Source organism: Aulonocara sp. 'chitande type north' Nkhata Bay, linkage group LG20 (assembly GCF_057382095.1).
Source record: "Aulonocara sp. 'chitande type north' Nkhata Bay isolate Kocher_YH1m ecotype deep benthic linkage group LG20, A_spYH_male_GT1.1, whole genome shotgun sequence".
Lineage (NCBI taxonomy): Eukaryota > Metazoa > Chordata > Actinopteri > Cichliformes > Cichlidae > Aulonocara > Aulonocara sp. 'chitande type north' Nkhata Bay.
The window spans coordinates 31,032,141-31,047,800 of record NC_141363.1 but is presented as its reverse complement, the minus strand read 5'-3'; the positions used below and the strand labels follow the sequence as shown (position 1 = coordinate 31,047,800).

Below are 15,660 nucleotides of genomic sequence, written 5' to 3'. Positions count from 1 at the left end.
ATTTGCTGGGATGCCCACTCCTGTAAAGACTGTGGTATTGTGTTAACACGCAGCTGAATCCTGGAGGCCAGCAAGCTGCCAGAACTTGTGCTTTTACAGAGGTGCTCACTCTTTGTCATAATCAATTAATCAAATGCATTTGATTATCAGTGCCTGGCTGCTGTTTGCCCTCTTAATTCCGGTGGAAACAGTGAGGGTGTGCTTAGTTTTTCGCAGGCCTGCCTATCACATAATCCCGTGAAAGCTTTTTATTTTTCACATGACTGTGATGTGTGAGGCTGTGACAAATCTTGTGCTTGAAAATGCCTTGAGTGCTGAAGCATGCGTGCATTCATTCATAAACAACCTTTCCATGCATGAGCAGTCGTAGTGTGAGGGTCACTCCCAAGCCCCCGTCGCCAAAGTCCTGCTCACAGTTCATGGTGATGTGGGAGTGGCACTCAGGGAGACGCATGAACAAGGCTCATTCGCTGGTCACACAGTCAAGCGAAGGCCAGCACTCGTTCTGTGGTTGTCCGAGATCGTTCAGTGCTGCTCTGGGAGAGAACAGAATTCAGAAAATATGATTCTTAATTATTTTTGTGTCTGTAACATTTCCTCCCTACCACACATATGCTCATGCATACACTATTGTTTCTAGCTCATGGATTTCTGAACAAACATTATAAATACTTGAAGAGAAAAATTAATTCAGCAACATCATTCACTGAGCACTATGTGGCACTATTATAACTAATGGTGTTCTCATTCATTTCTGGGAAATTGGATGCTTGTGCTGTATCTAACTCTATTGTTTACTAAACGATAATTCTGGAAGATCAAAAAAATTCAGATAAATGAGGACAAATCAAAGCGGAAATCAAACACATTTGTGACACGGAAGAGCTTTCAGGCAGGCAGAATGTAATTGTGAGCATCTCGGTGAGAAAGTTGTTCATTAGTTCAAGTCGATGTAATATCGATGGCGAAATTCATAACAAAGTCCTAATGAACACCACTGTGCATGCAGGGTATTGACCAGGAGCACCAGCAGTGTCAGCGATGCTGCATCTCATCATAGCTTTGGGATTGGAAGAGACTGTGGGTGGCCATCGATGACTAACTGTGTCTTCATTACCTGACAAGCAGTTTCTCTCACAGCAAGCTGAGTGACTTTTAAAATTGGATGTAACAAAGAAAAAAAAAAAAAAAGAGTGTAGCAGGAGATTCATGCAAAGTTAATCAAATTCATAAAATGGAAAATGTTTGGGGCTTCTTTGGGGATCTGATTTTATCTGCTCCATCACACTCGGATGGAGGGAAAAAAAAGTGTTATGGCGAAGCGGAGCAGAATTTATACACAGACAGCAAATTAGATGCATCTGTAGTCATCCCAGGATGACATTGTGGCAGCAGCTTTGTGCATGCCAGTTATTTGACAAACCGAATGATGATTAATGCCTGAGTCACCTGGATGCTTACAGTCTTAGCATGACGTGCATAATTAGTTCACTGAGTCATTTTTGCTTCCTCTTGTTATTTTTTTTTTTATATTGCCTTACATTTGTCAGCATGGAGAGCAGAAGTGCATGTACAAGGGTGAAAGATGTGGATTGCTGCATCTAAATAAAACTGTTTCTTATTAGTTTTAGAACTTTCCAGTTTCCAATTTTTTAACAAAGTGAGCAACAATATTTTTTTAGTCTAAACTAACTAGCTAAGGTTGGCATCACGTACCAATCAATAAATTAATAATTGGTGTATAAATGTTGAACATTTGTGAAAAATGTTGATCACAATATCACAGCAAGAAGAAATTGGATCATTTTATTTTATTTTATCCTTGTTGATTAGAATAATAACGCTTTGGCTAAAAGCTAATGTCAACTAGTGAGCATCGTCAAGAGCAAAATGGCAGGCTTTAATGTTTCCAAGTTAATCATCTTAGATTGATGTGTTAGCAGGCTATATACTAATTAGCACTAATCCCAAGCTACAGCTGAGGCTGATGTCATTATTGTTACTGCAGTATTCTTAAAGGTTCAATAAATGAGATTATGAATATTGATACAACAGCACATGGCTCTTTGCTATGTAGATATGAATTAGTAAAATAATGATCTCTTAGCAAATAGTGAAGTCACATTTATAAAGAGGCTACTTCAGCGAGAGGCTGCTCACTGCACATGACACTGGCTCAAGCCCCATCCCCACCCTAACTCTAACCACACAGACCCATTTGGCTCTGCAGTGAGCGCCATTTGAAACCAGGAGCCCTGCTGTTAAACCATCCCTGTGTTTTGTTTTGTTTTGTTTTAAGAGAAAAGTGGTAATAAAGGCGGAAAGGTGGAGCACAGTTCAAAGCATTCAGTCAACTCAGACCCCATAAAAACTGATAACAGAGAAAATTTTAATTAATGTATTTATATATCACCCAACTTAAGTGCACTTGTTTTATCTCAGCTCAGAGAGTCTTGAGAGTCTTCACTAGGGTTTTACTGCTCTGCTTTACTCTCTGTTTTACAATGTGTCTGCCTCCTCTGTGAAGGAGTAGAGTTAGCTTAATTAACATATCACCATCTTCCCCTAATCTCTACAGAAAAAATACATAAAAACAATGCTTCCCAAGCATCCTGCAAAACAGCGAGTATTGCTGAGCAGAAACTCCCAAAAACAAGCTTGGTGATGGTGGCAAATGGAAGCAATAACCAACAGACGGTAATAGCAACAATCGACCCCTTGGATAATAAAGTAGGCTTAAACCACAACCAGCTGCATCAAATGATTCTTTGTGGGGCTTCATAGCACATAACAATTAAAGCTCAAATTTATAATAAAGAGTTTTTTAAAAACACTATTCCTACATGATATTTCCAAAGTGTAAATATTATTTTCTCTATTCTGTGATCTACTATAGAGCTACATTTGTGCTTACCAATTTCACCCATATCAATATATCTGTGCTCCTATCTTCCTTAGAAATTATATAACTACTTCTTTGGTCCAGTGGACTAAAAAAATTCGATACCTTTGACCCTACAGTAGAAAACCTTTTCAGCGGCAGAGTGAGCATTTATTCTGTGGTTCAGAAATTGTTATCATTTTCTTTAAGAATGTCATTAAGAATAACAAAATTATCTCCTTTGACTCTTTATTTGAAAAGTATAAAATTTGCTATGAAAAATTCAAATGTCCCTTTAAAGCAGTCCTGTAGACAGTTGCTAAAGATCAAACCAAAAACCTTAAAGTTCCTTTTTTAAACCTGTAAGACAAAATCCAACACATTAATCATGCAATACTAACTAAGATAAAAGATGCCTGAAAACAATGCCGCTTGGGATCTCATTATTAGCTACATTTACATGCCAACTTCACTAGTTTCTCTGAGTATTAACTGCCAAAAAAAGTTCTGAATCTGTAATTCAAGTCATCCAAGATGACACCAATCACAAGCAACAATGGGCCATAAGTTAAGGTAATCTAATTTCATTTAAAAAAATATTTAGACTTCAGTCTTTGAGCTACACAACAACAGTGATCCTAACACTTGTATGGCAACAACTGCTGTGTCACGCAGATCAAATGATTTGGGATGTAATGCACTTTTAGCCCAGTGCTTAACTCGAATGAGATGGAAGGCTGCCTGTCCCCATTCAGTGGATCAATGAAGTCATGACCTGCTCTGAAATGAAGAAGGTGAGATACTCTGTTTATGTTTCACTTAAGAATATATATATTACAGAGTGTTTTCTTTTCTTCACTGATTATTGCTTAGGTGTAAACAACTTGTACTTTATATAGACACCTTAATTTCCATGCACTGTAAATCTGTTGTTTTCTATTTTGCTTTTGTTATCTTTCTTTATTGCAAGGAGGCAAACAATTGTTAAGTGTTTAAATAACTAAGTTTAACTGAGTGAGCATTGCCTCTAAAACAGCCCAGGGGAGGCTACATGGACCCATTAGCTCAACTAAGTTTTGAAAAACAAATGAAGAAAAAAGCAATGCATAAATTTATAAATAATGATGTTTGAGAGTTTTATATAATTTAATAATAATTTAGCAGTATGCACTTTCATATGACTGATCATAACCCTAACCCTGCACTTTGGCATGTCAGTATCAACCATTGCTAGCAAAATGGTGCTTTGCAATATCAAAGAAAAACAAACACCTGAATCCTAAAATATCTACTGAGGTGATCTAAAGTGTAACACTAAATGTAATTCAGAACATTTGAGCTTTTTTAGGTATTATTTTACATAGTTTAAAGGTACCAGTATGACATCATATACAATCTAAAACCCTTCTGTGACATTTACAGTAAAATGTATCCACACAGCATAGAAAAATATAAGCATGATTAATTTGTTGGCTTCAACCTATTTTCTTAAACGTATCAAACCGTCAATAAAATCCACATAACTGAACTGTTGGGATTAAACTGGAATATAGTTTAAACTCTGCACTTTCAATACAAGTTGAAACGGAGACTCTCTGAGACTGCTGCATCTTTGGAGTCAAGCATGTTCATTGACTCCAAAGGGTTAAAAAAGTTGAAATTAAACTTTTGCTACTGTATCTTAAGTAGTTCTGAAGCTGTGACAACATTTGTCCACAAACAGGCAGACAAACGCCTGTCCAGCAGCTTTATGGTGGTTCTTCAGTGTCTTGGGGACTACATTTTTGAACCATGACACACATGCACTCAGAGGGCGAAAACAACAACAGCTACGTTTTTGCAGCTAGTAATTAACGTCTCCCCTTTGACTCATCAAGGCTACTTGTCTGCCAAACACATTCCAACCAGCCTACAGTGCTAATGCATACCAGCCTACTGCTGCAGTCCTTCTGACAATGCCTGACTTATGTGTGTGCGTTTATAAATCTACATTCTGTCTATACATTTGGTGAGCTATAAGAGGAGATCATGTTTAATAAATGGCTGTTATTTTAGAGTAGATCCTATTCCGCAGTGACTTGTTGTAGGCAGGTTTATTGCTTTTACTTAACGTGCAAGGACATCGCTGTTTGTTTGATTTATTAATGCACTGGATGCCTGCAAAGACATGTTCAAATACTTGCACACAACCTTCTTAAGATGTCGCAGAGGTTGACTGTCTCTGTGAGCTTTATATTCCCACCGTGGCCATGGCACGTCTAACATGCTAGCCCATCAAAATGTGGCAGGAAGTGGAGCGGAGTGCCTTTGTGCTGGATTCAGTTGCATCAAATCAATCAGCCTTCATCTGCTTTTTTTTGAAAGTGATGCTCATTGGATTGACTTACAAAGCTATCAGTTAGGAGCTCATCTACATACAATTTCCATAAATATCAAACAGAGCCAAAGGGGCTGGAGATAAACAAAAACTGGAGCATTTTACTTGCCATCAGCTACAGATTTAAGGCTAAGTAATCATGACTTTAAAGTTGATTGATGCATCCTGAACACATGTGTTATCACAGAGCACATTTATGCAACCCGTAGGCTAACTTCATTATCTTTAGGCACTGAGGGGCATGGCTAAAATGTTAGCACTTATTGCATTAGGAGTTAATGGTTAGAGGGATCATTATGTGCATCTCTGTGGGTTGATAACAAGGCATGTGCTCTGTGTCTGTGTGAGGGCGGTGAGTCTCTGAACTCTTCATTTCCAGAATCCCAAGCAGCACTGTTGCAGGATGAACAGAGCCCCTCTGTTCTAAATTAGACCTGGTAACAGAGAACACGGAATTAGCAAAGTGCAGACTGCAGCACTAGGCTGCCAAACTGCAGTCAGACTAGGAAAGAAAGGTGAAGAGTCCACCTACTGTTCTGCTCCTATGTCACTTATATTGTGACCTGGGTCTTGCTCTGCTTGACTGCATAAAGCATGAAAGAGCTTCAGTTATGAGTCACTGCTTTTATCCAGCCTTATATACACCGGATTAGGCATGACTTTGTAACACAAAGACTGAAAACAAATGACCATAAGAGTCCTTGGTTACTGTTGACTAAGTAAAAGTAGCCAGGTTCAAATAATTTTTTTTTGGGGGGGGGGGGTTGTGATTTGGGGGCTGCTATGCTAAACTGACCGAGTATGTAATAGCAAAGGTCACCACTTTATTAGTTCATCTGGATGTTTACAAAAAGCAGTTTGGGTAATAACTGATTCAATTCAATTGTATCTATACAGCACCAATTCACAGCAACAGTCACCTCAGGGCACTTTACACTGTAAGATAAAGACTTTCCAATATTAAAGGTAAGAACCCCAAACCCTTATCAGCAAGCACTTGGCAACAGTGGGAAGGGAAAACTCCTATTTGCCAGGAAGAAACCTCCAGCAGAACTGGGCTCAGGAAGGGGCAGCCATCTGCCGTATCGGTTGAGGGGAGAGGGGAAAGAAAAGATGTTGGGGGCATAAGAAGAGATAATTTTAGCCTTGCTAGCAGCTTGGCTTTGGGAAGGCAATGCCTACACCAAAATATCTCAACAAATAATTCTAGTGGTCATGTATTCTCCTAATTTTGGTTATTCTAACTTGTTTTTACGACATCACTAGGCTGACTTTTATGGATTTTACTGAAATCATTTTTGCACAGATACAGACTTTCCTTCTCGCTTGTGTCTCTGTCACTTTTTGCTTACTAGTATCGTTATACTGCTGAACTGTTGGATGGAGCTTTTGCATTAACATTTGTGATTCTATGGACATTTGTGTGAAAAATACTTAAACTAATCACATTCTCATTAGCCTTAGCTGTCCTTTTGGATTAATGCAAATGATCATGTCAGCATGCTAAATTCACACGAGAAGAACAGAGCTGACGAGCCCCAAAATGGAGGCCAATGTGGAAGCGTATTAAACCTCCTCTGGTTTTAAAAAATTAGTTACGTTTGAATGGAAGTCAACGGAAAATGACCCTTTATATTTCACCTCGGTATTCCTGATGAATTTATGACTGTCAGTTGCTAATTTTGCTAAGTTATTCATGTTATTAGCTAGGTTCAAATTAGTGAATACAACAAAATGGTCAAATAACTGTTTCCATTAGTGTAAAAAAACAGCAGTGGCAAAGCAGATTATGTTTTAGAGTGGTCGCTTCTTGTGACTGACAAATTACTAATGCTCAGCTCAAAACCACTTAAATAGAATTTACTAATCGTTGATGTTTTGTGGCCTATTCCACCATTTATATACAGTCTATGGCTAAAGTAGATCATTTAAGTAGGACAATCTGCGTCCTTTCAGTATTTTCACTAACAATATGTAAGATTAAGTTGAAGTTTTTTGCTCAAAGGAACAATTTTAGCCTTGTTGTCTTTATGAAAGTTGGTGTCTTCAAAATACTTGTAAATCTTTCCCACAGTCATTAACTGAGAACATATAGCACAGACAACATGACAACGAATAAAAAATCGACAGAAAATCCCAACACCACGCTTGTTATTAAAAAGATGTAACAATGTAAAATTATCCTTAAAGTTAAATCGAGCAAGAATCCAGAGTTGGTGTTTTTTTGTCAACCGTCCATAACCTCAAAGATATCATGGATAAAAGCAATCGGCATACATCCCCTGACAGCAACCACAGTTTTTTTTCTTTTCCTTGCCAGATTTTCAGGTGCTTCCACTACAGAGAGTCTGTCAAGATGAAAAGAATGTTTTACAGCGGGCTTGTTTGGAGGACTGGGCACCTGTTCTGAGACAACCGTATCCCTCACACAATCCTGGCAAATAGGCGATTCTGGGCTGGCTTAGAGGAAATGAAGAAGGATGTGCCTGGTCTCCATGGTGAACAACAGAAACAGGGTATGCCCCCGCCTCTCCATATGTGGGACCGGGGGTATTGTGTGTCTGCTCCATCAACACGCATAGGCGAAGAGGACAGGGTGTCCCTCGGGTGGGCACATATGGAGCAGTAAGTGGGAGGGTGTCAATGTGTGTACACACGCACAGTGAGAGTACCAAGAGGTGAAAGACCATTTACACATATGTATACCCCCCCACCCCAACATTCATATGCCTATGTGCCCCAAAACAAAACTCAAAACAAGACACACACACAGCTGCTGGGATGAAAGGAGTCAACAATCCACACAAGACACACACATACAGACAGTGTCCAGTGGAAGCAACAGCGGACAGGCTTTGATCTACTCAGAACTTCCACAGGAAGACTTTATACACCCATCTGTCACGACAAACTCAAACTGCTGCGATGTTTGAGTACACGGGGTGACACAATGAAAGCGTCATCTCCTCAGACAATGATGAAAAAATACAACAGACAAAAGCAATAAATCTCCAGGCTCCTCTTTGCTACTGGTTAGTCGGTCTCCAAACTTACATGAAATGCACACGTCTGCTCGACTTACGTCTAAACAAACGTTCGGCCATTTTAAGCATCTGTCTGTAAATCTGATTACTTACAGCAGAGGAGAGGGTGTGTGAAAGCACTAACATAGCTAATGACTGCATACTGAATAGAAATGATGCAAAGGCCTCTTGATCAAATAAACTCTATTCCTTGTAATTGAAATTTTCAAAGTGGAAGAGCTTGCTTGGATTAGCTTTAACCACATCACAGCAAATGGTCATTCCAAGATGCAGCACTTGTACCGCTTTTTGAGCAGCGCCACAGTGATGTCAACACATCTATGTGACTGTGGAATTTTTAAGTGAAATTTTTGCCTTTGTACAAATAAAGCGTACCATCTCATGAATGCTTTCAAATTCTCTTTAAGCTGCAGCTAATAGTAAAAACATCATTAAAGTTTAAACCTCTGCTTTAGCGCTACAGCGTTGTGTGGTGACTCAAGAAAAACTTTCTTCTAGTCTTCAGTGAGGAGCTGCTAAATCCTGATCAGACCAAAGAAACATTTTGCATCACCCACGTTAGATTATGAAGAAAAAAAAAGAAGAAAAACTACAATAAATTGACAGTAAACCCCTTTCAGTATAGTTCAGCAACATATATTGCAAGAATAATGAGCACTCGATTGAAGAATTAAACGGTTACACCAATACAGCTGCACTTCCATAACCTCTCCAGGGTCGAGAGGCAAAAAAAGAGAGAGGAGAAGAGGGCTTTAGTTGTGAAATAGGAGAGGCTTGAAATTAAAGAGTAGTGTTTCATCTCTCGGCATGTCTGTCTCAGCTCTGTCACATATAATGGGAGGGGTCAGCCCTTGGCACAGAGGGGACTGTCCTCTGCTATCAGCCCACCGCTTCATCTAGCGTTAAAGCATAACCGTGTAAGCCTGCAGTTCAAGTCGCCTGTCAACCGCAGGGCTCCAGAGAGGGTTATCAGGCCCCCGAGCTGTCGGCTGCTCCTGCAGCAGAGAGAACGGCCAGCGGTCACATTCACTACGGCCACCGCGCCTAAATGTGGGCTGACGCTGATAAGATTACCCCAGGGCAGTGTGTTTTTAAAACATTCAGTAAAACTACAAGATTTCTGATTTCTGATTTTATAAACAAAGCCGCTGAAAAGCTGTCTTCACAATGAACGCGCCTAATTGAAAATTCTGCGATAACACGCCTTCTGAAACTTTGTGGGTTTGTCAGCTGGGTGGTGGTGCGGGGTAATACATTTGTAGCCATTTATACACACAATAATCTTATTCACACAAGCTGTAGAGCCACTGTTTATTTACATCACTGATATTGGAAACGGCTGCATTTTAAAAGTGGCAGGAATCGTTACTGTCAAGGCTTCTTCTTGTCATTGCAACTTACAGTCATGTCAGTTTGTCTATACAGCTTAGACACAGACAGCTTTCTGTGGCAGAATCTGCATACTTACAAGGGAACCCGGCAGCTAATGAACAGCAGTGTAATTGACATACTAGCACGGGAGTCTATAAAATGCCATCAGTTTCTCTCACTGTCAGGGTGGAGCAGTATTTATTTAGTTCTGGCTCAATGGGGATTAATAAGCATATACCCTTGAAGGAATGTGGCCACTCTGCGATTGATCAGTTCTAGATGCAGTTGTTTTTTACAAAGAAACACATCCCCTCATTAGGTAAACCCCAATCCCTCCCTTCTTCTCATTATTGCCAGTGGGGGGAAAAAAACAACAACAACACAAACATGCAGATAATGACCTTATAAGGAGATGTTTGTGGGCTGTCAATTGTTATATATATGCATATATATATATGCATATATGCCATGTGGCTGTTGGACCCAGGCACAGCGTGCCACTGTCTGAGCCTGTATTTACACTGGCTTTAGTTAGCATAGGGACAGTGGGGCCCAGGCATACATATTGTACAACTGTCATTTAACTGTCAAATCCCCCAACAAAAAATAAACAAATAAATAAAAATCTGGTTTCAAACAAAAATCTTCAGCATATTTCATATGCTGTCCCCGAGTGTTTATCCTTCTGGATACAACATTGAAATTTTCTAATCATTTGCCTTGCCTCTCCTTACAATGGCGTGTCTCTTATTATCAGAGAGCTCCTACTAGGACCATATATCATTTTGAATGGCTTTTTGGCATGGTGGAGAATACACTTTGGCAGGGTATTAACTCCAGCTTTTATCCCATCCTTCTTACTGGATGAAGGTCACTCCCTCTATCTGCAAAATGACTTTTCTCTCTTCTCTTTCATCCCTGCTTTCCTCCCATCCTCCACACCAGGGCATGAGTCAGAGAATCTGACACCTCACAGGAGAGGAGAGTAGAGGGAGGAGAAAGTGAGCGAGATGGGAGACAAACTGAGGAAGAAAACAAGCAGAGATGGAGACAGTTGGAGGGAAGAGAGACAAGTTGATCAATATCTCGCAGAAACAAGGAACCTGAGACGATCTGGAGTGGCCCCCGCTTCCTTGAGGTACAAGACGCTGCATTAAACATGGCAAATCCATCAGTGCACAGATGGTGCAGGAATCCTCATCATAATTCTCAGCTGTGCAATGTCCTTTATAGTTTCGCACAGTTCGTCTGCAGGATTATACTGCTTGCAGCATCACTACGCTTAAGTTGGCTGACTCAATGGTGTATTATTTGACATAAAACATTACCGCGCGTTGAGCTGAAACTACGGATTACATAAGCTTCAAAACAAACTGAGCACAAACCCAAAAATAGTGCGGTCCCTGTTAAATATTTCACGCGCTAGGCAGCTGAAGGGGGGATAAAAAGCTTCTCTCCTTCTCTGTCGCATACAAACACACACACACATAGATGCAGATGGCCAATTGAAAGAAAAACCTCCATTTAGTGTTCTGTAGGGCAGAGCGGATTACTTCATGAAGGCAGTCTTTTAGCTTATTCGCACGACATACAGGACTTACTGGATTTGAGTGTTTAGAATACACCTATCATTACTTCTTAAGGCGCTCTGTAAAGACAGCATAAAAGGTCCTCTTTGACGGTAACTTCTGGACTAAATAAATCATGCTCATGAGACTCTTTGTGAGACACAACAGGAGAGTCATGAGGCTTGCTTGGTCAATCTTTGGAGCTCAGCACAGAGCTATCTTTTCATAGCAGGGACAGCCCGAAGCTCTGTCAGCCACTGGGTCTGTTTAAAGAACAGCAGTGAGGGTCACATTGTGTTAGAGAAGAAAGGGTCTCTTCATAGCAATACAAGAAGATTCAAAAAAGGCTCTCTGTGCTGTTTATATGCAGGGAGGGCACCAGATCACAAATCAACAAGTACTCATGTAATGTTGTTCCATAGCTTTCTTGTGTCTCATGGTAAAGCATGAGAATAATAATGATCACAATAGGAGTACAGCCTCAAGTGTCTGTAGTTATTAGATAGTGACAAGCACAGGTTAATCACTCAAAAGCAGGTTAATTGCTACAGGGGATTTATCTCAAGTATTAGAGAGGAAATTGATATGTATTGAAAAAATGCTCCTGTGATACAACATCTAAATTAAAGCCTGAAAGAAGGCGATGATACTTCTAAGCTTCAAACACTGCAAGGTATTACAATTAAATTACTGCTGAAAAGCAGAAAAAAATAAGACAAAGATAAGTCTGTGATGCGATAAAATCAATAGAATAATATTGAAATCTGCATGCAATTTAAGCTGTTTGCTGTCCCATGCGCTGCTTTCACTACAGGAATGCTTTTCCCGTATTCTCCTTATGAGTAAAAAGTGATTGAATATCCCCTCATATCACTCTGCAGAACTCTTTATTAGAGTAAAGCTGCTGTGCTGAGCTACATTTACTTGATGACTGCAAAGCAAAACTAAGCATTGTGCCTTTTTTTACTCCCTCCTGCTGAGGGATTATTGGCAGTTCCCAGACGTTGGAGCAGCACGTGTCAGGTCTGGCTTCTGTTATTTATGAGGCCTCGCAGCCCCAGCCCTCACTCTGCAGCAGAGATGCAGGTGGGGTTTCATTATTGAAGATGTTCTTCCACTTCTTATTAGATCTCTGACTCTCAGAGTGCATTAAGGAATTGCAGCTGGACAGAGAATCAGCAATACATGATGGCCCACCTCTTTGCCCCCCAGAGTGTTTTTAAAAGATACGTGTGCCTCTTATATCAGACAAATTGTATGTCCTACTCCCTTCCCAGAAATAAATAGTGTTTGCACTCAAGCAGATGCCCCGTTCACTACACACAGATGAAAAATCAGTTTCTTATTGATCTCGCCTTTGTCCTTTCAGAACACATATCTAAATCATGTTCTGCTCCTTCAGTAGAACCGCCATACAACGCACTGCATCCGAGCCAAACATCTATACTCTAAGTAATGTGCAATCCTCTAATTGTGCCCCCATTTCTCTCCGGATGTGAACATGCAAGATTCATGAGCATCTCCAGGCAGCAAGGATGATGATTTCCTAAATCGATGAGAAGGTCCACTCTCAGATGTTTTTTAATTGATTCTATTGTACTAAGGAGCCTAAACAATATGCTCAGATTATTGCAAAATGTAAATGAAACTGCAAGTGAAAACTGAAATACCAGAGCCAATATATTTGGAAGCAACAGCTAAATGAGAATAATCCTGTAAGGAGTACTGTTTAGGAACAGTGTGTGCACAATTGAGAGGAAAGTCAAAGAGTGTCATTTGTGTTATTGTTTAGAAACTTACAGTTGAGCAAATGTGGACGGATTCATACATTTAGGGTAAATTATAAACATTTCCAGACAAAATGCGTTTGCACAATATATACCCCTACGTAGGGGTCAGCTTGTTATGATAGTTCTTCCATGCGGTGCAATACAAGTGCACTTAGGCATCTTGGTGAATAATGGTGCTGTCACATACACTCGCTGCCTCAGCACCAAGCGGGCGCCCACAGTACGGGACTTGTTGAGAATGATCTTTGTGTTTCAGGACGGGCCTGGCCAACGGGGTCCACTTTCATTATCATAAAACCGTGCACACACACAAGAGCCCAATTGTCTCCCCGCTCTTACTGCTGTCCCCTGCTCATCTGGGGACTTTCTGCCATATGCTGGATTTAACAACCCAGTCATTTTACGGCTTCATTAATTCAGCTCCACACACAAATGATTTCATCCTACACTGTTCTCACATGAGTGCGCACGAGTAAAAACATTAGGGACTGTAGTAATTTAGAACGACGGCAGGAATTAGGCAGTTAAAGGGCCTGATTGTGGTTGTTGAGACGAATGTGTAAGCTAAATTGTAAATATATGGCTTGATGTAGGCCTAATTCGAGAAATAAGACACTATATTTGAAGCCGACAGCGAGCAAGAATGTCACGTATTGGATAAGAGGTGTTTTAAGTTGGAGAATAGGGAACTAGCTGTCCAAAAATGTGCCTTTCCAAATAAACCGACACTTACCTGATTTCATGCAAAGGTCGCAGTCAGCAGTTCCCTCTAAACTATCCCCATGGATCTGTGTTGGCCGGGCTTTGTATCCACATAGAGTCCAATGACACGGAGGTGTAGTGCGGACTGTCCTCCCGGAGTGTCAGCAGACTGGAGTGCAGAGCGCCTGTGCGCTGAGGAGAGACACACACACACAGAGAGAGAGAGAGATGCAGGCAGCGACCACCCCGCTCACCCTGATAGCCAGTAACCGAGGCAGCCCGTGGGACAGAGCCGAGTGTTCTTTGGGTAAAAATCCTCCGGTTCAGCTGCTTCCAAGTGTCTGATATCTCTTCATCCCTGCCTCGGTCGGTGTGCTGCTTTTGTGATCCTTCCAGTCCTCACAGGACCTCTGCTGAGAGCGTGCCGCGCCTCTTCGCCCTGTGCGTCTCACCGCAGATTGACACACTCAAGATCACGAGTGCTTGCTCGGTCTCACTGTACACCAACTTGTCTCAGTCATAAAACGGAATCAGATGGAGAAATGCACAATGATCGGGAGAAGTTTCATACCTGAAGGGTATGCCAACTTAACCTAGTTTAAAAAAATAAAATAAATAAATCACAAAATATTACATTACAACTGATTTTAATTAACCACCTTAAACATTATCCCGCTGAGTGCAAGGCAGATTACCCATCTTTGAGTACAGTTTCAGGCTTTAGGCTTTACATATCAATGATAACGGTAATCTTAATAATGCAAATATTTAGTCAATTTATAAAATGTGCAGATCAAAATTCACTGGCTCCAGCAAAGTTGGTGGCGCAGGGCTTAAATTTAAGCTTTCTTTTGAAGTTTTAAACCAGCAACTTTCTCTCACATGGCGCCATCTAGTGTCTATGTCTTGATATTGCTGTTGTTTTAAGCGTTTCTGCAAAGGTGAGGGGCACAGTAATAAACTGTGTATCATTTTAAATAATTCGCAGTATATACTCTTTCTGAAGTGGGCTGGGACTGTGATGACTTTAAATTACCCTGATTTTTCACAAGTCTTGGCATTCCCTTCTAAGAAATGTGAAATTAACAACGTTAAAGTGGCAGAAGGAAGAAAATTTGTCTGTTTCACACCAAGCAAAAGACACCTACAGCGAATTTCACTTCACGAGAAACAGCTCATTAATTTAAAAACACTAGAGCAAGACATCCAGACAGCTCCCACCGCTCCTGAATGAAGGAGGAACCGTCTGGGTAATTTGAGCATGACATCTCCATCTATTTCACAAATTATCTCAGGTGGCTCTCATTCATGCCAAAGAATGAGAACAGGATGGATGTGAACTTGTATTTTTATTTCTAAATAACAGACTGTTATTCATTACTGCTTGGCTTTTTTTTTTTTAAAACCAATGTCTCTGCACGCTGTTACATTTTGTTTCATCGTTTGATGGTGACATTTCGTCCTGGCTGGGAGTCAAAAAGGAACAGAGCAGCTATGGTTCAGAAAGTAAATAAGACTTGTGGGAAAAGATATTTCCAGCAGATACATTCAAACAGCTTTTAAGGTTATTAAGAATTTATTTCCCTAAGGTATGATGGCAATTATGTCCTAGGGAACTGCTGGGCTTGAGCACATTTTAAACCCTTACAGTGTCACATGATTTACTGCGTGCTCTGAAAATGTTAACAAGGATCCAAATGCATGCACAAGCTAGGCAGACAGGAACTGCCCAATGTTTTTATCAAAACTGTGGTAAAAAATAAAGTATGGTATGGCTTTCACAATCAGACTGAATGACAACGAGAAACAAGAATGTCATTCAGGGAGAAACCTTTGGAAAGACAGCTGTTATTTGTGTATGCCATTCATGATCTTGCCACTTATTTGGATACATCTGTTTAACTGATCATGAACGCAAATATTTAAT

At 40.4% G+C, this 15,660-nt stretch overlaps 1 protein-coding gene across 2 annotated transcripts in view; it reads right to left on the bottom strand.

Annotated features, from left to right (window-relative positions):
* Positions 1-14,421, bottom strand: part of LOC147305934 (poly(rC)-binding protein 4-like) — a 34,774-nt gene extending 20,353 nt beyond the window's left edge. The window contains exons 1-2 of one of the 2 annotated variants that reach the window (XM_086276459.1): positions 13,765-14,421; positions 347-531 (exon numbers count right to left, since the gene is read on the bottom strand). In XM_086276459.1, the coding sequence (XP_086132585.1) occupies positions 347-454 (108 nt within the window). In that variant the 5' untranslated portion in view covers positions 455-531; positions 13,765-14,421. Of the gene's footprint in view, positions 1-346; positions 537-13,764 lie in introns of both variants that reach the window. The other variant, XM_086276458.1, reaches the window with a different exon arrangement.
* Positions 14,422-15,660: the final 1,239 nt, after the last annotated feature.